Source organism: Embiotoca jacksoni, unplaced genomic scaffold (assembly GCF_022577435.1).
Source record: "Embiotoca jacksoni isolate LCO1_2020_lvr unplaced genomic scaffold, fEmbJac1.0.p SCAF_9, whole genome shotgun sequence".
Lineage (NCBI taxonomy): Eukaryota > Metazoa > Chordata > Actinopteri > Embiotocidae > Embiotoca > Embiotoca jacksoni.
In genome coordinates this window covers 4,699,102-4,726,074 of record NW_027185447.1, presented here as the reverse complement: position 1 = coordinate 4,726,074, position 26,973 = coordinate 4,699,102, and the positions used below count along the sequence as shown (strand labels likewise).

General features: G+C 41.5%; 1 protein-coding gene across 3 annotated transcripts in view; it reads right to left on the bottom strand.

Annotated features, from left to right (window-relative positions):
* Positions 1–26,973, bottom strand: part of LOC138193534 (helicase ARIP4-like) — a 74,042-nt gene that overhangs the window by 13,535 nt on the left and 33,534 nt on the right. Inside the window, exons 1-7 of one of the 3 annotated variants that reach the window (XM_069141672.1) lie at positions 25,753–25,927; positions 8,871–9,114; positions 6,983–7,116; positions 6,529–6,702; positions 1,589–1,809; positions 1,046–1,228; positions 273–406 (exon numbers count right to left, since the gene is read on the bottom strand). In XM_069141672.1, coding sequence (XP_068997773.1) covers positions 273–406; positions 1,046–1,228; positions 1,589–1,809; positions 6,529–6,702; positions 6,983–7,116; positions 8,871–9,114; positions 25,753–25,756 — 1,094 coding nt within the window. In that variant the 5' untranslated portion in view covers positions 25,757–25,927. Of the gene's footprint in view, positions 1–272; positions 407–1,045; positions 1,229–1,588; positions 1,810–6,528; positions 6,703–6,982; positions 7,117–8,870; positions 9,115–23,736; positions 24,004–25,752; positions 25,928–26,973 lie in introns of those variants that run through there. The other 2 variants (XM_069141671.1, XM_069141670.1) reach the window with 2 other exon arrangements.

The window sequence follows — 26,973 nt, the reverse complement described above, 5'->3', positions numbered from 1 at the left end:
ATTAAGTGCAGCAGCAGGCCAGAAGGTCAGCTTTGTCTTTTTTTAAAGGACGGATAGAAGGATAGTTTTCTCTCTGCTTTGACTCTGCTTTGTGTGTGAAGAAGAAAGAACCTGCAGCTTTGTTTTAGTGTCTTTTTCTTCCTTGGTGCTTTAAATATAAAAATAAATACAAAAAAAAAAAAATCAATAAAGGTCCTTTTTATCTACCCAAGAAAGATCCTGTTCATATTTTGGCTGTAAGGATTTCTTCAGCTCTTCTTCCTGTTACTCACTTGTGTTCGTCGTTGAGGATGTGGACCTTAAACGTGCGCGGCCTCACCAGGGCGGGGTCGGTATCTGGAGGTAACGCATCAGGGGGCGGGACCCACATGTTAAACTCCGACAACCAGTTCTGCAATGTGTTCACCTGGGATTAAATGAAAAGAGGCAAAAAATATTTTCTTGTCTTCTACTCTCCGTATTCATTCTGTTCATGTCTAATCCAGTCCTGAAATAATCATCAACTCTTTGACCAAACACACTTCACAGAGCTTCAGCGATGCTATAAAATTAGACAATTTTCTCAATTTTGTGTCACCTAATTTCTATATTTAACACTACTTTTGCTCAAAAAACAACATCATTTTAAGACATTGCTTAGTTTAGTTCAATCATTAACGGGCATTTCTATTTCTGACAATTCACAGATTACTCAGATAATAAAAAAATGACTGATTAATGAACCACTATCGAATAGAGCTGTGAACTGCAGCACATTTTAATTTCACCTTCATAAATTCAGTAACATGTCCATTTCCTGACTGATTCCGATCTTCACTAATACTTTTATTGATACTTTTATAACATGAAGTCTTGTAGGAAAGATGCTGAAATCTATTCATTCAAATCTTTGGATTTAATTGAATTTAATCAACTTAATAAAATCAACTATTCTCACACTCTTGATTCATTGTGGAGAGAATAAACTACACTGATGATAAATGTGTTTCCATCTGAGTACTTTCAAACCCTCCAATATTCTGTTAGTCCAACATCAGTTGCTTACAGGTACGATGGCGAGCACGGTGTGAGCCTGGGTGTGTCTGAACAGCACGTCGATGAAGGAGATGACCTGTAGCGTTTTGCCCAGGCCCATGCTGTGAGCGAGGATGCAGCCGAAACCGCTGCTGCTGCCGAACCGCTCCACCGACTCCACCAGGTTGTCGTACAGGAAACGGATTCCGCCGATCTGAGGAGGGAGGCGGCAAGGGAGGAGGTGGAAAAGGAAGTGATGGGGCCGAGTGGAAACGGGGAGAAATAGCAGAACGAGGAGGGAGATGGATAAACAAGAGAAAGTTTGAATTGAATAAAAGTGGTGCAGAAAAGAGGAAGAAGACAATGAAATGAACAGATTGGAGCAGGAAGCCGGATAAAAAGGGAAGAGAAGGTGATTTTTATTTAAAACTGATGCAAAAAAAATCTCACTCAACATGTTTTCAAGAAATTCCCAGCACAAGTTTGACATCAAAAGCAGATTTGGACACAACAAAGAAAAAAACCTTTGGCTCGTTTTGTCATTTTGAGATATTTTGAATGCAGCCGTCATTACCTGGTGAGGTTTGACTGCTCGAGCCAGCTGAGGCAACAGGAAAATGTCCCTGTCTGTATCGGGATGGTTCAGGTTGACCAGCACCCTGCCTTGGGCGTCCGCTTGGTTGAGGGCGTCGTTGGCGTGCGCGCCGCTCGGCTCGCTCTCTTCTTCCTCATTGGTGGACTCGCTGCTGACGTGGACGGTGGCGTCGTCCTCGCCCGAGCTCAGATCTATGACATCTGAGCAGACAGTGGAAGGACAGGACGGTGAAAGAGAAACATTGGGGGGTACATTCACAATAGCTGATTAAGCAGTAACGCAGCAGCTTTCCCTTGTGGATTTAAGTATCTTTTACTACACAAACTAAAAAGACGTATTTAGTATTTAAGTTAGTAAAGGTGAAACATATTGTTTGTTTCAGAGATCTACAATATGAGTTTGAATTTGAGGCCTTACTAGACTAACTACAGTATTTGAAGGGTTTTAAATACCTTCTGATGAAAAACCTCACAAATTTGATTAAGGAATAATAGAAGAAGAAGGTATGCATAGGAAAGGTTTTGTTCAGACTGCAGGCAAATCAAATTTGTTTCTCAAATCGTCATTGTGTGTCTGAGCCAGCAGAGCGTCTAGACTGAGACGCATCTGTAGAAATCTGATTAAAATCGCATTTCAAACCTCCAAAGACAGTTTGGATCCGATTTAGAATTTTTTTTTACATTTCAGACTTAAATCAGTCGGATACAATCTGGATATGACAAAAGATGGATTTGTGCTGGCAGTCTGAACGAGGCCCGAAAAGACACGTGAACGAGAAACTTGAAAATGAAAACACTCAACTAATAACACTCAACTAATAATTCCCAAATTTTTATTGGCCTTGATATGTTAATGTCATGTCTTTGGGTGATCGGTCACAACTTGTGCAACATTACAACTAATATCGAGGTCACTGTGTGTGTTTGTGTGTGTGTGTGTGACGCAAAGACCAAAATCCATATCTGAAACAAAAAGAGAGGACGGTATCATGTGGTGAAAGTTACACAAGCTGGCAGCCTGTAAGGGCACGACGGGAAGAGGTGGTGTGTGTGTGTGTGTGTGTGTCAGTATGTTAGTGTGTGTGAAAAAGAGAGAGAGAAAGCTTATATAACTGCAGTGAATGGCTGGTTATACAAGTAGGATTAGAGTGGAGGGGGGAGACTGGTTATGCAACCCCAACTAGAAATGTCACCGTGCCACTGTGGTGTGAGTGTGTTTGTCTGTGTGTGTGTTTGCTACGTGTGTGCGTATATGTGTGTGTTCTGGCTCATAACCAGGATTAGCCGGCTTTATTGCTCCACAGACCTGCTCTGATCTGCCCCGCAGACACTCCTTTCATCTCTCTTCCTCTCCTCCATTCTCTCCTTCGCTTTTGTCTTCCTCAGCTTTCAGATCTACATATTATTTATCTCTGTTCATTTGTTTGCCCCATCTTCCTCTCGCTCTCCCCATCTCACTCCATCGCTCTCATTTGTGTGTGTTGCAGGTGTGTGTGTGTGTGTGTGTGCATGTCAGCAGTTTGCCTTCGCCTTCTCTTTGAATACAGAAATAAGTGTGTTCATCCCCGACTGAGTGTGTGTGTGTTTATCCTTGACTGTGTGGCTTTGTGTGTGTGTGTGTGTGTGTGTGCGTGCAAGCATGCAAGAGAGAGAGTGCACTCGGGCAATAAGGGAACGGTACGTGATGTACCCTGTGAAGGTTTTAAATATTCTGATGCACATGGCAGCTAATCTATGAAAACTCCCTCCACTTTTAAAGCAGCTACACCCGCACACGCACACACAAGCTCGACAGGAAGTGAGGAGAATTTTGACCTCAGTTGTTTAAACTTTTAGTTTAACGGTTTCCAAAACAGCCATGAAGTCTGTACACCCCAGAAAGAGTTACCTTTTTATGGCAAGTGAACATCAAGTGATTGTCATTTAATATAAAAGGAAACTTCCTTTACATTGTTTTTACTGAGACAACAAGAAGGCTGAAATGAGTCACAAAAGAGAACCAGCAGGACTTTGGTATTTCCAGTACTTCGTTTTTTTGAAGTTCATGGACGTGATTTTGAATACAATGTATTCATGTATTAATGATTAATGATTATTCCGAGAAGTTCGGAGATGAATATCAGCCCAGATATCTGCCGTGCTGTGGCTGCCGAGTAAACAACCTCATTCACATTTGGGTTGTTTTACAATCCTCAAGTTTTTTTCCCTGGAAATTCAAAACTGATGCGGCCTTTTAACGCGGCTATTTCCAAACCCCTGGGCTCAGAAAGCAATTTGAAAAAGAGTGTGTAATTTAATAAGTGCATGGCTGTCATGAGGCTTTTGAGGCTGCTCTGCTTAATCTTCCAGAGACTGATGCTTTAGAGATGTGAGGTTTCCACCAGCTGAAGACAAACAACTGCAGGACGTGTCCTTGGGAAAGGTACTGGACCTCAAACTCCACCAGTGGACTGGCTTTAAGGCCTGTGGTTGAACTGGGCAGCTGAAAAGTTTGACAGTATGCAGTTATAAAGGAATGTTAAACAGGAGGAAAAACATTTGTGTCCTAAAGCTCGAACATCTTAACACAGCTGGAAACTCACTCATACGTCAAGAGTTATTCTTCGGTCAGTTCCGCTTTATTTATGTGTGTTGTAAAGAAACATTTCGCAGCACTAACTTCGTTGTGTATTATACAACCCTATTGTTGACTTCCGTACTGACGAATCTGACAATCTGATGGGACAGTAAACGCCACCTTAAAAATGCCCTTTCACACGTCACTCCATGAATGGGCTGTCAATTTAGATTATAAAACAGCTGAGTCACTTTTCTATAGAAGTCATGACAGCAATCATGCTACGCCATGTCACATAAATGCTCCAGAAAAGACAAAAACCCAATTTAATAATCCATTAACCACAGTGAGTGAGGCAGATTTTAGGTTGCTGAGATGATTCTTTTTACGTCAGATGATAAAAATATATTCATTAAGGATTTTTTCCTATTCTTGGTGCAGAATAAAAGAGACAAAACCCTTGAAAATCACACTAATTCATTCATTCATGCTATCTGTTTACAGTTCCCATTAAAACTCTTTACATCCAGCATGTGGTAGCACCTCTTGTGTAGCAGATGCTAAATATCGCACATCATCATTACAGCGCCATTCAATCCGGTCCTTAAGCGGAAACCTGTCATTGAAAACTGAAAAGACTTTGACGGATTCATGTCTGAAATTGGAATTAAATCTGTCTCTTCAAAAATAGAGACGAAAGACCATGTTTATTTATTCATTTTGCTCAACCCCCTGCTTCTGGTGCAGCCAGACAGTCAGCCCTGATTAAAAGCATAACTTGGCGTGTTTTTTTAAGCAGTGGATTGATATGTGATGGTCCTGAGAGCTTAGGCTGAAGAACTAACATGTTTTTTAAAGCTTGAAATAATTGCCCTTTCACTGTCAGCTTACAAAGCCCAAAAATTCCAGGTTTCTTGATAAAACTAAGTTAGGCGTAGTGATTGATGAAGGGAAACCAGATCTGACTAAATTCTGCAGTAAAAAAAAAAAGAGTGAATATATCCTTAAATTTAAATTTTATCTTAAAAGAGTTGGTGCAACTTTATCTAAATGCTTGACATCGACAACGAGACTCTTCACACGTTGCACCAAAGCTCACACTGTTCAAGCATCTCAAGAATTAGCATCTGTCTTTTTTAAGGCCGTGCCCTGCTACGCCGGCAGCTCAGAATATACAACTGGCTGAAGGGTAATAAATAAACTTCACAGCTCTGCGTCCCTATCTGCTTTCACGACCTCCCACAGACATCGAACCTCCATGACCTCCTCAGCGACTGAACTCCTCCATCAGCATTCACTGACATACTTAAATACAGGCTGGTTGACATGAGAAGGAGGCTGTATTTTACAGCATGTCTGAATTCTTCAGGAAGATGAAATTCAGTATCTCTTTACATTTACAGTTTTGAAACTTTCTTTTTGTTCTGACAGCACAGACTTTAACGAACAGTTTGTCCAGATGTTCATCCTAATTTTTTCAGATCCTGGAGGATTTTTATGCACCTCGTTTAGAAACTCTTTTTCTCCACAAGTCTTAGTGAGGTATTCAGCTGTTTTCAGCTTTGAAATATTCTTCTAAACACTAAAAAGGACATATGTTCGCTGAAAGAAACTTCCTCAAGAATTCACCTACAACATGAAACAAAACACCTAATTTGCTTCAAGGTAAATGACTCTTGAGTCATATGGTGCGTTCAGGCAGCTGGAAAGTGGGAAAGTTATGATTTGGTAACCTCCGACTTCTCAGCTGAGAACGATCACATGACAACAACAAAGAGGCAACATGGTAGCCTTCAGGAAATCTGCTGTCAGAATACATAAAAGTGAAAAACAACCTGCGTCATCACCCATGTAGACCATCACCGAGACGAATTGGAGTTCAGACGGTCATTATTATTTACACGCTACATTTCGTTTTCAGCACATAACGTTTAAAACAGCCAGCAAAGTAACGGCAACAAAGTACAGGATGTGCACGAAGGCTGTTACCACTTCTAGTTGTTACTACGTACTTCTCGGAGCTTTCAAAAACCTCAGACTTCCCAAGTGGGAAATTCCCAGTTTCAAAGGTTCAGGTGATTTCACTTCCCAGTTGCTTATAAACACATCAATACAAATTACTCAAAGGAGTTGGAAACAGATAAACATTATTTGTTTTTTACTGACAAAGACTTCAGGTAATACGGAAGCAACTTGCTCCAGAACAGAGTTGATGTTGCTCGCCATTATTATCAGTACTCATATGTGTGTGTGTGTGTGTGTGTGTGTGTGTGTGTGTGTGTGTGTGTGTGTGTGTGTGTGTGTGTGTGTGTGTGTGTGTGTGTGTGTGTGTGTGTGTGTGTGTGTGTGTGTGTGTGTCTCACCTGTTTTGTGTGCGTGCTCTGTAGTAGCGGAGGCGGGCTCATAAGTCTTGCTCTCGTCCTCTCTGATGCCCGCGCTGCTGGAGTGCACACGGATCACTTCCTGTCTGGTCAACTTCACTTCTTGCTGCGATGCCACGGATGCCGAGGAGGCCGACACGTGTTTTGTCACATCGCCTGGAGAGAGGGACAATAATGATGCAGCAGATCAGCAGGAAACATAGAAAGGGAGAAAAAGTAGGTGCAGATACATTTAAAAAATGAATAAAGAGGAAATAGTGTAAAAAAAAAAAAAATAGTGATAAAGTTTGTTCTTGGGGGAACTTATTGACAATGGGAGGCTTCATCTACACAATACAGTACGTTGGGTAATGATTGGCATCAGAAACTTATGTTGACGTACAGGATGGAGGTCTGATGGACCAGCCGATAAGCCCTGTTGTGTGTTTGTTCTCACCAGTTGTGTATTCAGGCAGGAGTGGTCCGGGGAAGTCGGGTTTTCTCTGCTGCTCCAGACGTCGCCTCCTCTCCAGCTCCTCCTGCTGAGCAGCTTTGGTCACTGCCTCCAGCTGATGCTCCCTCAGTAACTTCCTACACAGACACACAGGAATACGTTTTGGTTTTAGTATTGCTGCGTATTTATAAAAGCTGTCACCACACTTATTAAATGCTGGGGGACACATGCAGGTTTCCCTTGTACTCTAATTCACATGTTGATGAATCATTCTTATAAGAGAAGCACATTCAGAAGGTCTTAATTACAATAATAATATCTTTTCTTTTAAAGCTGCATGAGTCCATATTCATCAGGTATCAAAAAGGGACTAAGTGAGCTGTGTATTGTGAAATACGTGACTCAACTATAAATGCAGACAACTGTCACCCATTTTAGCATTTTTAGGCTTTAGGTTTTGGTTTAAGCAGACATTATGAAACCACTTTCACCAGGGGTGTAAAGTGATTTTTGTTGAAGTGCCAAAGCACACAAGCACACGCACTGTTAAGTTGTGGCTCATTTCTAAGGTTGTGTACCAACTGTGGTTTTTACAAAGTTTATACACAATAGTCAATAATGTAGCGTAGATAGTTTAATTATTAGATGTAGATACTGATAGATATTTCACTTTATGTGAATAAAGTCAACAATATAAATCTATCACAACACTTACATGTTTCACCATAAAAGTCTGGTTAAGAAATACATGTTTATGTGTATTGAATAGCTAGCAGGCTTTTAATTTGAAACAAAAACAGGAAGTGTTGAATTTGTAAGGCAAAAGGTGGCAAAATTAAAATGAGGCTTCGAGTTGATGTTGTGAATCAATAAATACACCTTAAATGTCAATACGACAATTCTGACTACTCCCTCTTCCATTACGTTAAAAAGAGTAGCTGAATAAAAGGCAAGACAATGAACAAAACATTATGTCGGGTGATTTTGGCAATTTGTCGGAAAAAGTTCGGCTGCCAAATTAGCATAAATTGCAGTTTGATGATTAAAAGTGCATAATGAGTCATTTTAGAGAGGCAGATATTTAAAAAATTACTCATTACTAAAATTCTGGATAATAAATGGTTATAAAACCATTATTCCCGCCCGACGTATTTACTGTAACAGTTGCATAATCTTAGTGAGGGAACTTGAGGCGAGGAATTAAACCCAGAGCTGCATCTCAAACACATGTTTGATATTATTCTAAAGATGCTGTTATGCAAACCCAACAGCATACTTGGGGTTGAGCTATATCGTGTTTATTGGCCGCTTGGAGGTTTGAAGCTGCAGACTGAGCATATGTATAATCAGTGACAGATTGCATCAGTAATTGGCCTGCGTCTTTCAAAACAAGAGTGAAATGTGAAGATGAGGGAAGAGGAGTTGAAGGTAAAAACATTCTCAGTGGTGATAGGATAAATCCTATTATCCAGCCAACACTGGGTGTTATTAGAAATACAATAACTGTTGAGTAAGCTGAGCGAATGTTAGTTTATTCTGCCCTTCAGCTGCAACATGCTCAGGGAATTGTGTAATAATCACTTTCATCTCAAGGTTGACTGGTTACTGCTCGACAAGCAATGAGTCACTTTTAAAAATCCGTTTTAAACTCTGTCTTGTTGTACAAATGTAAAGTAGATGAAACGATTAATCAGATATCTGAACACCTGTATTCTTCGCTGTTTCACACATGTATGGTATGTATCATATATGTGGTTAATGGTCAGGGATTATCAGTAGAGAATCTGGTCTGATAATAACTGGTATGTGTGGAAATCACTTTCTTTTAAATAGTCTTAACTTTTCATCCAAACCATGTTTCAAATGCAAGTGAAGGCATTGAGCTCAGTACCTGATGTTGCGTCTCATGTGTGCGGGCTTGGAGCTCCTCTTCTTGGTTCCCGTCAGGGCGGAGGGAGGGGATGGGCTTTGGCTCGCCGGCCTGGAGTGGGGTCTGGAGGCGGGCTGGGAGGACGAAGGGTGGGCCGGCGTCTCCGCCGAAGGTGAGGTAGATGGGGGAGGGGTGCACTGCCACACGGCCGGGTCGCCTCCCTGAGCCTCATTCTCGGAGCTGAAGGAGGCGCTGTGGGACTTGTCTGTGGGAGGGGGACGAGAGCGGGGCACGTAAATCTCAACTCAAGTGGAATAAAAGAGGAAATCCTGCAAATATAGTCAGGGGACACAATGTATGCTGTGATTCTTATCGCCCGAAATTCTGGATCACCTTTACGAACTCCAAAAACTCACGCTTGAACAAATGAATTGAAAATGGTTTCACTGTGCTAAATGCAAATCGAAATTAAATGATGCAACTGTCAAGTAAAAGTAAAGCCCAGTCGGGTGGAGATGCTCTCAGAGTTGCTTTGAAAAATAAAACTCGTCCAATCTTCAATGACAGTGTTTAGATCCATGTTGTGCTTCATAATGACGGAGCTTACTACAGTGTGCGCCGTGCTAACACAATAAAGATCTGATGAAATATGAAACCAACAAGTTACACAACTGATGTTCAAGAATGTGCCCCAAATAAAGTTTTCCAAGAAACACTTTAAACATTACTGACAATCCTCTACGGCTGTGAAAAATGTAGCATATACAAAAATAAAACCAACTTTCAACAACAGATTCTGAATTGATTTGGAAAAATCCCGTGTCTGCTCGGTCACAAAAGGCTTGTGTAACAGGGTGTTTTATAAATGCTTGATGACTCAGGGGAAACGGCGTGAAATAGAGTTTCGCTGTTACAGCTTAACTAACTAAGCCCTAAATATACAGTACCAGGAAGTGCCCCATCCAGTGACACATATAAATAAATTATTAGCAAAGCATCCAGCCCGTTTTACTGGATGAGCACTGCGTGATTTTTTCCAGTCTGATCTGTTCAGTGTTCAGGTTTGTGCAGGTAAACGTATTTGTCCACGTTCAGATGGCTCTGCCTGAGGTGTGGACGCAACACTCGTCTCACGTTTGAAAATCACAGCACAGCAGAGCGACCTGGCAGAGCACTTCAACAGATGGGCAGACAGTAGCCGGGTACCACCAAATATTCCGATTTTATGATTGAAAGTATGATTGGCGGGAGATGAATCACAAACTCGCCAACACTGCTCATTACAAAATGCAGCTTACAGACAATCAGTGTTTAATGTTTCTCCTTTGTGAGATAACGTATGTGTGTGAGATCAAGGATTTAATCAAATAATTGGTAAATTTCCTTTTGTTTGAATGCTTAAATGTCACAAATCTTTGCAGTGTTTCTTTCTTACTAGTGCATGTTTTTGAGCTTCGGACATCTTTCCAGTCATGACTGTGTCTGAAATGCAAACTTGCATTAAACTGGTTTGCCTTATTGAGCTGTTGTTGTGAGCCAGAGTCTGCTGAGGAGTCAAAGTTTTCAAATGTATTTAAATTTAACTCAAGTAAATTTGCAAAACAGCATGAAGAAGATTCCTCTCTGAGCCAAAACAGACTTCAATATAAAATCATGAAAACGGTGCTGTTTGACACCTTTAACTTTGTTTTGTTCTCGTCAATGTTTTTGTAAACCCGTCTTCAGCTCTGGTTCTCTCTCTTTCTTCTCCTCTCAATCTGCCTGTATTCCACTTTCACCTTTCTTCTTCGTCTTCTCTCCTCCTCCTCCTCCTCCTCCTCCTCTCTCTCTCTCTCAGTTCTGCCAGAAACACACTGAACCAGATCCGAGGCTTATGTAAGAGCTGGATCATAAATATGGACGGCTTACGAAACACAAGACAGGACACAAACACTGACACACACACACACACACACACACACACACACACACACACACACACACGACAAGTGTTCACATAAGAATATTAATCAACACTTCAATAGCCAACACGCATGCATAAAAGCCAAGAATCTTCCTGGGATGACTGCACAAACAGGGACACGCTGCCAACACACACATTTTCAGTTTGAACATAAACACACCAAGAAATGCATATGAGACATGTTCACTGCATGACACCTGGCAAACCCGTGTTTCTCACAATATGAGAACGTGCACAATGCGTGCGAGCGTACACACACACACACACACACACACACACACACCTGGGTTTAGCATGGAGGCTGGTGATGAGCTCACTGCGAACTGAAAAACAACTTACATAAAACGCCCCTTCAGTCCATCCATGTGATAACTTCTTGATCTGGCTGCTAATGACACCAGCTCATCTCGATAATTACTGTGTGTCTCAGTGTGTGCTCAAGCGTCTCAGCCTGGTGTTTCAAAGCATTTTATCTACAATAATTGCGATATCAAATTAGGTACTGGCGGAGAAAAGGGTAAACAAAGTCAGTCAGATCCCGAAGTATTAGAGCTACTTTAAAAACAAAACATGCTTTGAAATGTTTAATTTGCATCTGGACAAGCATCAAAATGAATGCAGTGACCAGGTAAAGTTACATAATTCATTAGTCTTTTTTATTTAAATAAATGTCTACATGTCAGGATGCAGGGTTCACGCAAGTTTGCCGCGTGTTTATTTAGGATTAGGTCTAACCTAAAGATAGTGTCAGTCAGCTGCTGTTTACTTCCCTTTGGTCCCAACTGAAGTAACCCAATAGGAAACCTTACAGAAACATTCACGCTCCTTGTAGCATGAAGACTAATGATCCCTCAGGCTTCCCCCTTGTGCCAACATTAGGGTTTACATTTTGTGTTGATCAAGAAATTTCCCCACAACCGCTTTGATGCAAGTTTGGGTTTCCACGGTTACCAGAGCACAAATCCTGCTGACTTTCCCTGTTGTGTGTTACCAGCAGGTCAAAGTCTACCCTTGTCCAGTGAAATATCACAACATCTCCTCAATAAACTGTATACATGCTGTGCTTTGTGATGAACTTTAAGCTTTGCTGATTATCAGGTCAAAATTTCCTTTTGGTTTGTAACAAAAATACCTGCAGAACTAAAGACAGCCTCAGCTGTACTTTATTATTAGTGCTAATTAGCAAATGTTAGCATGCCGAATCCAAAAACTAAGAGAGAGAACCTGCTAAACAATAATTACACTAGTTAAACATAAGCATTTCTGCACTGTCATTGTGACCATGGTAGCATACTGACCTTTGCATTAAGCTTTAGAGTACTGCTCGACCTACAGAACAACTCCCTTCAGATTTAGTATGGCCAATAAAAACAAAGAATCTGCAGGGCGTTTCGAGAAGAGCAATCATTTAGTGTGAACTTTTACAATGTTTAAATATAGTGTGACAAGTTTTCAGAATTGGCACAAAAACCCAGTTTCTAACTTTTTTAAAATTTATGCAGAGTTATTGCAGAAAATTGGGACTCATTTAATGAACGCTGTTGTTTTCAGCCCATTCATCTCTGGGTTGGGTTTAATTGGATGTTTTTACGTCCCGTTTACTGTTACAAACAATAAGTCATAAAAACACAACCCGCCACGGTGATATAAAACTGAAGGATATTAAACTGAAGAATAAATGAAAACATTTTTCAACCTTATTTCTTAACTCTGCAGACACCAGAGATGCTGAGATTTCTCGACGCTTTTGAAGTAAAGTTCAGAAACATAGTGAGTTATAGTCCGTTTTTTTTTTTTTTTAAAAAGCTCTGGCACAGGTTTACTTATTATCATTACACGAGAGATAGGAGCAGTGCAATCTATTAGGAATGCAACTATCTATTATTAGAATTATTCTGTCCACTATTTTCTTAATTAGTCAATTAATTAGTTGTTTGGTACTTTAAAAAGGTCAGAAAATATTTTTTTTTAAAATGTCAACCGGTGTTTCCTGGGCTCCAGGTAAAGCCTTAAATGCCTTGCTTTCTCCCCATCAAGAGATACTCAGATTATTATAATGGAGGATACAGAAAATATAAAAACCGAAAATGTTCACACATAAGTGAAAACTTTCAGAATTTTCTATTAAAAACAAGTAACCAAAAAGGATTAAAGTTTCTGTTGATCAACTGATCGTTGCAGCTTTAGTGTCTACCCCGTTTCTCCCTTCCTCCAACTCTACCTTACAGAACAGTTATATAACAGTTCATGAAATGCATAGAGCCTCAACACACACACACGCACGCACACACGCACACACACACGCACACACACACACACACACACACTTCGGGGAGACTCTTGCCGCATTATGGCCAGACAGGTTACACAACACGCAGGCACAAATGCACAAACTAGATTATGTAACTGATGAAATGTTCAATACTCCCCGCTGACGACCCAGGAAACTGAAACCCTCTGTTGAATCACGCTAAGCAAATACACAAGACACACATTTTGGATGGTGTGCAAACAATGCGATGACACAAAATTGGCTTTGCTCCAATCCAAATAGCTTGCATTAACTCAGACACTCACAAATATAACGTAATGTCATACGGATGGACACTGCATCAAAACTCCTCCTCTTGTCACTCATCACGTGAGTCCCAGCATTTAATCAGCACCTCCTGCCAAAGTGCTCATCGTGCAGTCCTCACATCCCTCTTCCATGACTGCAGACCCCTCACAACACTGACCGTCACTAATTATCACTAACAGGGAGGAAGGGAGTCCAGTTATGTCAGCTTATCACACAAAGGCAAAGTTGGCTGTTCACACGAAGTAAACTCTCCAAACTAGTGTCCTATTTAATCCTGTTTTCATCAGTACTTCTACAAACATACACAAATGTCACCAGAATAAATTAAAATATGCTTTAGTTGCAGAAGAATATACACTTTTTAGATGAGTTTGTTGGTTGGAAAAGTTGTCCAAGTAGGGAAAATCAAATTATACTGTGTGTCAGGTGCAAGTAATATATGAAGACCTTTCTAGATTCACCTGATGGGTGGTTGGGGCTGATAGTGATCCTATATCAGAACTTTTACACATTCAATAAATTAATTATTTTTTGAACCTCACTTTTTTATTTAGTCGGTAGATAAGCATTTGGATGTGTGTGTTGCCAAGTGAAATAGGGACAACTTTTCCTCGACAGACAAAATATATTCACTCAAAAGCACACAGGCAAATCAGCTTCGAGACAAGATACTGAACCCTCTGAGGGGAGTTTGGAAGGTTTGAGCAGATCTTATCCTGGAACTCCTTGAAAATACGTTGATCTTTGCATTTTTTTGGCAAAACAATCCGTGTTTGCAACAGACTGAAACCCCAATTCTAATCTTTCATCTCCAGCTTTGTCTTCAGAAATCAGCAGCACGATCGGACAACAAGTTTGTAGGTTCAGAACAACTTGTGGCTCCTCCCACTTTAACTTCGTATAAATACCTCATTAGGAAACCCTGACTTGTGTACGAGGCCGACGGAGGTGTTATCGTCAGGCTACATAATTGTAGTTTGAGAACTAACTGTTGCTAGGCGACCTAACCAAACGAATATGTCCTGCACGCAAAGGAGCAGGAGATGCAAACAGGACGAGCAAGCATGACAAACTCTGGCAGCACGTAGGCAAAACGAGTTGAAGCAAAGTATGGAAGCAGTTGAAAGCTGGACCTCCGTCGTGACAGATACACACCGAGCAGCGAGACAATGTAATTAAGTGTCTTGATGAAACGCTGAATCATCAGGAGTCAGTTTAGTGTCACAGAGTAAACAGCTCCCGTAGCACATTTTCTAAGCCATTAATTTGTTCGGTTGGACGCTCCCCTGTGGGTTAAAGACTCGCTGCTCCTCACACAAACAACACAACATGTACTTGAGAGATATGAGGCTCAAAAGAATGCAAGGCCAACGGCCACAGTCGTGGTTCGTGTTCGTGTGTGTGTGTGTGTGTGTGTGTCTCAGAGTGGGGGAAATGTCTTCTGTAACCACAAAGTTATGTAACCGCGACTATGTATATGTTAAGTGTTTATATAACTCAAACTCAAACTGTGCTGACGAACATAGCACCACAACCATGTGATGATGGTGTGTGTGTGTGTGTGTGTGTGTGTGTGTGTGTGTGTGTGTGTGTGTTGCTGATGTGTCAGTGTCGTAAAGAGTGAAAGGACCAAACAGGAAAGATTTAAACACAAAACTACAGGGATAAAAAGGGAAACCAAATATTTGACCATCCCTTAGAGAGAAAAACCTCCAGAATAAATATATATAACATGTAAAAAGAGCAGTGTAACATATATGTAGACCTCACAATGTGAGTCTGTGGTCCGACACCTTTCACTTAAGTATGAAAACCCTTTAAACCCCCACTGAGTCAGTTCAAACCCGGCTATAGGCTGTTTTTCTTGGCTCTGGTCAAACGGAAAAGCTGGTGCTACAAACAGATTTCTTGTAATCTGTTAGCTTTTCCAAGAAAAGAAAAAAAAAAAACTTCTCTAGAACAAATGCATGAATGTCTTGGCCCCCTGAGCTCAAAACAGGAGTAAAGATCGTAATCAGTCATCTGTTAACATTTTCCTGCCCAACTCAAGACTCCACACTGACAGAACTGAAGATGCCCTCACGTCTGCAATTTGGGGTTTCTTTAGGAACATGGAGCCGCGACCTCAATCCAATTCTTAGTCAGATATCCATCACCTGTGTTCGATTTATCTGCATCAATAAATTATGAAGTCAGACAGCTGAGACACACACACACACACACACACACACACACACACACACACACACACACACACACACACACACCTCATTTCTGAAAAGAAATTGAATCAAATAAATAAACGGAAGTGGACAGTTTGTCTGTGTCATGACCTGTTGCCCTCTGCCTGCTCCCTACATAAGCTGATTGCGGATGACGGAGGACATTTACTACACAGCGGAGAATCCTCCACGTCACAGGGCTGGTTATTCAACACACATGGGAGATTCCAGGAAGCAGACCGGAGATAGACGGACACAGAATTTGCTGTAATTGATCATCAAAGTTATTATCTAATCATTCTCACAACAACAACAAAAAATAGGTCCTGAAACTTTGAGCTGGACATTTTCAGGGAGGAAAATGTCTCTGTACTGAGAACCAGACAAGTATCTATTCTCTTGTAGTTATTCAACATGTTTTTTGGGAACCAAAACAGGAATTGTGTAACGTCTGAATTTTTAAATGCCAGGTGGAGTAGGAGGCAAAAAGCAAAAATTAAATCCCCTTATGTCACGAGCAAAACTAGCATTGCATACCCGCTAGTTTGGATGAAAATAACACCGTGTTTGATGCTATTGGTCGTCCCCTAGTACTTTCCAAAGTACATATTTTGAGTATTTCTCATGTATAATTTGAAGTGTTTTAATTTAGACTTTTTTTTTTTTTTTTTTATAGAAATCAAAGAAAAGTAGTTTTAAATGGAATTTGCAATTGAGTCATTCACTTTCTATTATTATAATTTCTTGCTGTAGCTCATTTGCATTTCCTGTGCATTCATTCAGCCATGCTCTCTGTCTATATAAACTATTGTGGTCAAACTTATACATGTGGGAAATCTAAACATTCAGGTGAAATCAGCTTTAATTGATTTACTTCTTTTAAAAGCTTTATTTGTCTATGAAAAACTGGCTTTGGTTTAGCCAGAATATACATACTGAATCTTCAAGCCCACATTTGTTTTATCCAATCATTGTTCTATACGGAGCTACTCATGCACATATTCTTAGTTTTTTCACTATGCTGCGTCTTCATGTGTCTTTTCCCGATTCTCACCTCTCTCGCCACCTCCTCCACTTACTTTCTTTTCTCATCAGTCTTCGACTCTACCTGCCAATACCTTCTCCTCCCACCTCCTCTTCATCCTCCTGCTGCTCAATTACCTGCCTGTACTTTTCTGAACTTACACTCCCTCCTGCTTCTCCTCCACACCTCTCCTCTCTATTCATCTGCCACTTCCTCTCCTCCCTTATCTCCATGTTACACCTCTTCCTTCCTCTCCCCTCGTCCAGGTACACGTCTGATCCTCCTCCTTACGTAACCGCCTCCCGACGTACGTTTCTAAAACACCGAATATCTGGCTGGAGACATCGAGCGTGCTGCTGCCATTACAAGATGCAATTACATCTGTCTGACTGATAAATGGCACTTTGACAAGGCTGATATTACATTACAATGTTCTTCTGCAATGGAGGCTAAACTATTGATGAGGTTTTGTCAACTGACTGAATCATACTTGTGTTTAGAGGATTAAAAATAAGACAATGATGCATCCTTTTTTATTTAAAGCTGAACACGTATACCCAGTTTGTGGAGCAGAAAGACACAAAAGTACATTTTCCCAGCAAACTAAAATGTGATGGAAAAACACGGACGTCACAAAACAGGAAGCCGGTCTTGTCTGACAGCAACCAGCAGCTCTGGGTTTGACGAAGTGTGAAGATGTCAGAGGGCTCAAAAAGATAAATATGGAGATGGGTGAAAGATAAATGTGTTAACGAGGTCAGTAGGTTGTGTTGCGAGTGCACACAACAGCGCTCGGTTATTTCCACCTGGAGAGGCTGCTGCGCACAATAAGACGACCTGCTTTATGAAGAGTCCCATTAGCTTACTCATTGACAAACTCTCTCACACACACACACACACACACACACACACACACACACACACACACACACACACACACACAGTCTCAGTCCCACACGAAGTTGCTCTCTAACAGACAGACAGGCCAGCACTGCTGCCGAGGCTAGTCAGACAAGAAGGGACGCTTATGTAACTGTTGCCTCTGGCTGTTACACAACCGGCATGTTCACAAGAACCACACGTCCTGTACGCACACACAAAGATGTACCACGTCACACACACAGAGCACACTCACAACGAACACGATGAGGTTTGAAGAACATCTTGACTTTAAGACACACGTGGTGTGTGTGTGTGTGTGTGTGTGTGTGTGTGTGTGTGTGTGTGTGTGTGTGTGTGTAGACACACGTATGCGTGAGTTCGGTCTGGGTGCTCATTTTCCGCCACGTTCCTGTTGTTTCGCAGGGTTCAAGCTGTTCTCTTAAATTTTACAACTGTTTCCGAAGTTACAGCAACAAGAGAAATGTCAGCGACGATTTAAGGATGACGGCTGGGACAGATGGACGGAGTGATCCAGAGGGACAGACTGTTTGGATGATGAGGGGACACAGCGGAAGACTAAAACAAAATGAAAGACAAAAAGGATAATACATCTATTGGTTTGATGGAGAAAAGGACTTGAACGCCGTGTGTCCACTGCGGACTTTATCACCTTTTGCACTCTGTCACAGGACCTCCTTCTTCAACCCTGCTAAGACATGCTTTCACTTTTCACGCCTCGTGAGACAAAACGTGACACCGACTGGTTTGTTACTCGCTTTGCTTTGATACCTGGCAATAAAATTGACATTACTCAAAAAAAGAAATTCTGGCAAATTAGAATAATTAGAATCAGCAAATAAAGCAGTTTGTGACACAAAAGCAAAAAAAAAGAAAAGAAAGAAAAGTAGTGCAAAAGTGTCCGATGTATTTAAAGTGGGTTTTTTTTTGTAGTTTTTAAATGGCAGAATTTTACTCAAACGATTCCCTATCAAAATGAGTTAGGACTTTTAAACATCCTTCGAGCTTAACCACACATAAAACAGGACTGAAAACACAACTTGTAGTTGAGAAGTTGTCCGTAGTTTATGCTGTGAAGGCTTTACATGTGAAACTTTAAAACAAAGAAAAATCAGTTTCCAAAAGACAGACCAAGATTTAACTTATTCTTGTCTTGAGAAAGAAAAGAAAATGATATTCGGACTAATAAGTCTCTTAATATCGCAAAAACAACACACACACACACACACACACACACCTCTCTTATATAACCAACTGCCCTGAATGAGTTATTAAGGCTGCTTTATTAGAGCGAGGCAGGTGAGTTATGAAACCTTCCCGCTGGCAGCATGTGTGTGTGTGTGTGTGTGTGTGTGCATGCGTGTCCAAGAAACGTTGAAGCGCTGAGAGACAAACAGGACGGAAAAATGAAGAGACAATGGGAGAGAGAGAGAGAGAGAGAGAGAGAAGCAGCAGCGGAGGGGTGAGGCGAGGTACAAGGGGCTGTTTGTAGGCCAGTGTGTCACTGCTGCTGAGGAAGAGGACGGAGAAAGGACACACACACACACACACATACACACACACACACACACACACACACACACACACACACACACACACACACACACACGTCTGGATGCTGCTGCCCTTCATCAGTGAACCGGTCACACTATAGCCTGTTACGTAAACCCTTGTTGGCAGCATTTAGGACACAGCGTGTACTTCTCAGCCTCTCGGCACCCTCGGAGGAATCTCACCTACTTAAACCCACACCTCCCCAAAACCTTTACACCTCTGCAAACCTGTAACATAGATCTCAGTATATATTCTACTGACATTTGAATGCATGTCAAGCATTATTTGATCTTTACCGTTGATGGTCGACTGTGGTTAAACTTGCTCTTTTTCACTGAGCTGGGATGCAGCTTGCAATTGCAGATCTTGCGACGAACAAATCATCAGAAGCTGATGGCAGTGGAGCTCCGATACCCGCTGACTGACGGGGTCAGGGTTGGCTCGGTTTGTGATATACAGAATATTATTTCCCAGTTATTTAAAGACAGATAGCAGTTGTTTCCAGTTTTTGCATCTTAACGACCTAAAGATGCTAAAGGACCTGAAGTACTCGGCGTAATTTCCCACCACATGATGTACGTTGTGGGCCAAAACGCTTTTTTGGAACTACTTTAGCTCATCATACTTGGTCACCCCCACTGATTGCTGATTGACTCACCCTTTGGAGTCGGTGAGTAGACCTTAATGCGAACAAGGTTTCCAAACTAAAATTACAGTGAAGACTGAAGCTGCGAGTAGTAGTTGGCAAAGTCAGGATAGCGTAACATGATTAGTAAATAAAACCTGTTGCTAGCCTTTGTGAATTTCAACTTTCTCACTGACTGTTTGTGTCTGGTGAAGAGGACCATGGTGAAGATCTTTTATTGAACAAAGTTATCTCTGTGAGGAAGCAAAAGGGGGTATTCACACCGTTTCAATTGCTGAGAACAACTGCAGAATAAAAACAAGCCAAACAATATAGAGCTTGTGGCGCTTTCCTTTGGACAGATCATGCAGTGGCTCATAAAACCTAAAACTAGCTGTTCAGATAAATAACCCTCATCTTTGTAATAAGCTCAAAAAGCATCTGTAAGTGTAGAAAAACATGTCTGTAGAAAAACGTTGTGTATTTCGCTGTCCATTGCAATTCCTTATGAACGGTGCCTTTATTTCGTGTATCACATTTTGGAGTTTTTCTCTTTCGTTTCACACCAATCTCCCAACAGGAGTTGGATAACGTGAAGACCTTGCATGGCGCTCAGGTCTTGAAAGCACATCGGTCCTCCATTGGGAGGCGCGTGTGTCTGCAAGCCTCTGCAACCTACGGTTACCCATAACAACCTTCTGCATCAAAGCTGAGGTAAGAGCTTGATCATGGACTTCATCATTCAGCTCTTAATACACATCAGTAAGACGCTCTGCCATCTTTGATACATTTTCAGCATCATTTCAGGAACATCAATTTATCCTGTAGATATCGAGAAATGTGGCTACTTAAATATTAAAGCTTTGATAGCAAATATTAAACCAATCAGGTGATCACAGAGGAATCCTTTATTATAAAGTTGCTCGTTGCAATTAAGTGATATTTCCCTGTGAAATGATGCAGGCGGCTCAGCACAGGCACTGCCCTCGTGATGTTCACTGTATGTTCGCAGGACTGCTGTAATGTAACGTTATACAGCACTGCAGCCATTTACTGAGAGGGAGAGAAAGGGGAAGAGAGGGAGAAAGGATGGAGGAAAAACAGAGCAGTGTAGCAGAGGGACAGAAACAACAAAGCTAGGAATGAAAGCTGCACTTAAATATATCATGTATAAAGAAAGTAGTGGGGGGGAGGGACAAAAAGAAGAAAATGAACCAGCCAGAGAGGGAAGGGGGGGAACAAAGTGAATGGAAGTGTGCAGCGGCGAGATGAAAAAAAGAAAAAACATAAAAAAGGGTCAAATGTACATGAAAGGAGAACAAAGAAAGCGGCTGTATGATCTGACAAGAGAAAGCCCAGGGATCAAAAAACAAAAAAAGAAACGATTTAACAAAGAGAACATTAGGGAAGTGGAAATGAGAGCCATGTGGCCAAGCCCGGCAAAGCCTACATCCTCCGTGCTGTGGCGTTATAAAAGCAGCCAGACTACACGTGCTCCTGGTTTCAGACCGGCCAGGACAGGTTGTTCCTGCCCGACATGCTGCGGACACTTACAACCAAATAGAGGGTTAATTTGACAAATAACAGTTCGTCACCGACGGTAAAACTGTACTCTCAGGAAGATGTGCCACCACAGCCATGAGGGAGAACAGTGTGTTCTTTTAGCCTTTATCGGTATTCGACATGTCGCAGTGATGACAAGGCATAGTGTCTCTTTTCACAGTGAGCCGAGCACCCAGAGAAATCCCAAGAATTACGAGCATGTAGACATAGTCATTTATCCAGAAAGGATCCTTGTGAATGTTTTTCTAAATAAATGCCGATCCAGCGAGAGGCCGACGCAGTGGAACAGGAGACGCTTGTGGACCAAACAGTTCTGGGACTCTCTCAGAGGAACTTCTCACTGGGGAGTCCTCACAGAACTGAAAAGGTTGTTAATCGCACCGCCAGTGGGAACAATTAAATGACATAAACCAGCTGGTTGTTAGATCAAAATCCCTTCTGTGTGACATACAACAACAACAACAAGGGTACATTTTTCTGTTTTGTTCCGTTTTTATTAATCCAAAAGTTAAGAGTTTATGTTTTCATCCATTACATTTTGTCCACTTATTTTTTTAAATGGCGGTTGTTAAAGCTGCATTGGCTCATGTGTTCAACCAATCTACGTACTCCTACGTCACTCAGGGTTCCTAGGAGAGCGTCTACCCCGACGTACGAGCCAGAAAAATACGGCCTTCTAAGAGCCGCTATTGTCCTCAGTTCCTGCAGTGCGGCAACAAAACAAACAGTTGTTACAAGTAGGAAAAAGTTCCCCCGGTCCGAAAACACCTCTGGTGGACCCTGAGCCAGACCGATACAAACAAGGTCAGGTTTTTTTTTTAAAGCTAAATCCTTGAGTGACCTGCGGGATCCCGCATAACGACCTGATGATCTTTTCAGACACTTTTAAAAAGCAGTTGTTTTTATGTTACAACTGTGACCCAAGGAAAGACGAACTTTAAAAGCTTTTGTAACTTGTGGGTTAACAAGAAGTCTCTCTTTGCCTGATGTCCGACACACACGCACGCATGCACGTGCACACACACACGCACACGTGCGCACGCGCACTTTAGGGCCAAACTGGATAATTTTTCACTGGTGGAGTCCGTCACCTGACCTCAGCACCATGTTTCGCCTTCTGAAAGCCCATCTCAATTTACAACTATGCAAATGTTCCTATTTATTTAAATGTCCTAATATATGTGTGTACAAGAAGACCCACAGTTCATATGACGTGATGTAAGCACCCTAAATTAAGGCTAAAAGTCCGTTTTTTTTTAACCGATTTTCACTTTACTAATAATTTCATATCAAATCCAATGAGACAAGCACAAAAAAGGTATTTCATCAAGGATTTAACTTTACGTTGTAATTTAATGGCACTACAGTCACTTAAAATCAAACTATCATAAAAAATTATGAAATAAAATGAATTAAAAAAACACTTATTTCTGTCATATTAGCAGTGCTGATAAAAAAATAATCATTCACCACTTTATACAGGTAAAGTAACATTTCACTAAACGTTTGCAGTCCCTGAGTGTATACACAAAGAAATAAACCACACTGAGCACGTTAAAAAACTCGATATATTTTAGGTTGATATTTCCAGACAAAGTGCAGACAGCCCTGGCACGCGCTGTCCCTGTCCTCCTCCTCGCCTCGCCTGTCGCCTCAAGCACTTACCCCCCTAACCCACTGTTCTGTTGAACCATATGTTTTCCTGCCTCCACATGCTCACACTTACAGCATGGCCCCATCCTTCCCGCATCCACCAATCACGGGCTGGCATTGGTTTAAGTAACCGTAGAAACAGCCAATGGGAGGGCGGGCAACAGGAGAGAGAGAGAGGCGGTGGACAGGCGTGGGATAGACCGGCTTTTAAGATAGACGGAGGACCAGAAAACGGGTCAAATCAGACAGAAAGACCACAAGGGACAGTAAAGTGAATAAAAATATGTATATGTATAAATATGTAACAGTAAAATATGATGAAACCAAAAAAAAAATAGGCAAATAAAACAGACATAAGAAGACAGACTGTGTTCGTGCTGAAGGAGGTAGGTTACAGATCCAGTGTTACACAACATGTTAAGTAACTTAAGCGCTGGTCAACTACTGCTGCACATTCTTGACACTTCTGAGATACTTTTAAACAAAGAAGTTTACTTTTCTGGCCATCTTGTGTATTTAAGTCCTGTTTCTTTTATCTCCTCTCTGGCTCCCATTCATGCTGCCTTTCTATGAACAGGATGTACCTCTGCAGCCCTGCAGCAGCATTCATGATCTCATCAGATAAACTACTATCTCTGAAGCTTTCTGTGCTTCATCTCGAAGCATCACTCTGTCTCCAAGCATTCATGCACCTCCTCTATATTTCTCCTATTCCTGTAAACTTTCTACCCATATTCCTGGAGGTCAGGAGATTCACCCCCTCACCCACCCAGGCCCGGGTCAAGCTGCTGATGTCACCTACCTGCGAATGACTCTGATTCGTCCAGGAGCAGCATGGTTACAGAGTAAAGACAAGAGCTGGTCTCCTCCACCTCCCTGTCACCCTCAAAATCGCCTCCTCTTTCAGGAGGAGAAAAAAAAATTTAACTTTGAAAAAGAAGTAAAGAGGCAGTGTATCTTTCCTCCTCTCAGCCTTGTTTTACACTCGGCTGCTTTATAAATCGACTGCCTCAGTGACTGACTGACTCACTGACTAGTGGCCGGCCGCTCTGTGTGCTCCTCTCTAGTCAAAAACAACGGGAATGTGAGGCAGAAGCAGGCAGGAGGGCTGGCAGCTGAAAACTTACATAACCCTTCCTGCTGGAGCCGGGGCCCAGCTAAGGGGGGACTCGGACGGCTGCTCATCCCTCAATCCTCCCCCTCTTCCCCAAAAAAAAAAAAACATACCCTCATAACACACTTAGGAATACAGAGTGTGTACGGATGCAGGCAGGCACACACACTATTTTTTTGTGTTTGTTGGTTCAGTAAAGACAATCAGCTTTAAAGACCTCAACACAGCTTATTTGTTGGTCTAAACATCAGAGGACACATAATATAAGCGCACACAACCACATGTCCAAATGTGAGACTGATCTGCAGTTAAAACCAATCAGGTTAATAGATTTTATACAAATGCACAAATCTATGGATGCTACAACGACACCAGTTAGATAGTCACACACAAACAATACCTACCTCTTCTCACTTAGAAATGAATGAGATTGTTTTAACACACATATACAGCAGGGCTCTGTTAACCCCAGTGTGAAGCAGAATGAAGGGTACAGAGGAGACTGCAGAAATCTGTCTCAAGGTCTCTGTAACACCGACAAAGTTATTTCAAAATACTCACACGGTCCATGATACACTCAGAAACTCATGTATACTGGAAACTAAAAGGTTATCATTAAATAAACATACAATTAAAAGATTTCTGGTGAGCAAAAGCTGTATTTTAAAGATCATTTACACAAAACGTCGTCTTAAGAGTCACTAGGTCGAAACAAGGCTTTAAAAAATACACAGAAAACAAAAGAGCAGAAAAAGCCTTACATTTTGACATGTTAAATTGATGTTCCTCTACATGTTGCTAAATGAGATCAACTCACACTTATGACCTCAGTAAACTCAAACACTGATAGTCCAATAACTGAATGCTGAATATAAAAAAAAAACCTCCTTCACTATTGTTACATCAGGAGTTACTTAAACACCTCACAACACTCAAAAAAATGTGTAAATGTACTTCCTCTTACTTGTAAGTCTCAAAGATCAATATATCTCAGTGATTTTATTTGCGATTATTAACTAAAAGGAGGCTGTCAAACACCAGCGAAGGCCAACTTTACATTTAATCTCAATTACAACGTGTCCACCAGCAGGTTTGTCTGGTGTCTGTAGCTAATTAATCCAGTGTGCTACACTTTTTCCACACACCTGAGGGGACACTAATGAAAATTTACAGGAAACACGTCATCCTGGATTAAATGACTCATTAACCAAAGGCTACCAGCTACCTTTTATTTGCCAAAACTGATGCCGAATCAAAGGAAACTGATAACGGAACAGTAATTCAGGTTTTTATGACCGTTTCTACAAAAACAGGAAATACTACCCACAAAAAGTCGTATCCAAATACATTGATATGAAAATCTTTGGGAGTCCAGGGAAGGATCATTTTTTTGGGGGGAACAATGACAACTCCTGTGTCTATTTCATAACATGCCTTATGAAACGTCTGAGCTGTACTGTGCCTGAGTGGCCCGGCTAAAGATTTGGCACTGCACCATATATAGGTCAGTATGGTAGAAACAGCTCTTCCCCCTCCTCCTTCTATACACTGACACAAAAAGACATGAGATATCTGGACAGACAGATTATAAGAAATAGAGCAGTGGTGAAATAAAAAAAAAAAACAACAACAACAACCTGTCACCCCGCCCGAGGAGCAGTCACAAACTCAGCCACTAAGTCAAATGACATTTGAGCGACTCACCCATGTCATGTGGCTCCAACTTGTTTTGTTTCCTACTCTGGTGAGAGATCCATGCCTCCTCCTTACAATTTCTTCCAAACTTCCTCCAGCTGCTGCGTGCTCCTTCTTCAAACAGCCAACACACTCTCCACTTCCACCGCCTGAACCACGTGTGTCAAAGTGTGTGCGAGGCTCTCAACTTCTAGCCTCGTCTCGCAGCTTTACCGGCGCTCTGCTGAGGACAGAAGGCCATTGGGACAATTACAAAACAATGAGTCGTTGAAAAGTGCCCGGGCCTGCCGTGTGTAGCAGCTCCCCCCGCCAACGCTTGTGCTGCTTTTCCTGTCTACGTACTCCTCCTCCTCCTCCTCCTCATCCTCCCTCTCGCTCCTCCTCCTCTCTCCTCCCCCTGGGCAAATGACAACAGGAGCGGGTGTGACGTCAGCAAGCCACGCCCACTCCAGAGAAGCTGCCTTAGGTAACGGAGTTCAACCAATGAAAGACGAGAGAAAAAGACGGTGAGGCAATTAATAAAAAAAAAAGAGCAGGAGGAGTGCAAGAATACAAAAATGATCACTTTGATGATTTACAACAGCTTTAATTGTGTTGATTTGAAATAAATGATCAACACAAAATGATGAGATTTTTTTTTTTAAAGACTCTTAGTTTACTTAATTTGTTCATCAAAAACTAATTCGTACATTCATCACTCATTATTTAAGATAATGGAGGCATAATTTGTAATATGCAACAATTACTTTGCAAATACAGATCCAACTGTCATGTCATTACAAAACCATCTAAACCAGGGGTGTCAAACATACGGCCGGCCCGCAGGCCGGATACGGCCCGCCAGGGGGTCCAGCTCGGCCACCGGATGACTTTGCTAAGTGTGAAAATTAGAGAAAGACATAAATTGCATTTCTATGAGAATATGGAGGTTTATTAGTACAAACGTTTTGTAATTTGTTTTAATCGATCCAGTAATTGCTTCAAAAACAGCGTAAATGCGACGTCTGCTCTGGAGGCAGCAGCACTCGCTGCTCGCTTTGTGACTAAAACAAATTTGATTAAAACAAAGCGAGGGAATCTGCAGAGGAGAGCCCAGGCAGATAAACAGTGGGCTGATGTCTGAGTCTCTGGTTTTTATGTTTCTAGTTTATTGTAGAAAGACCTTAAAGTAGGGTTTATCATCCAAAAACCTTCACCAATGATTTAAACAAAGAGAAATATTGTCGTTAT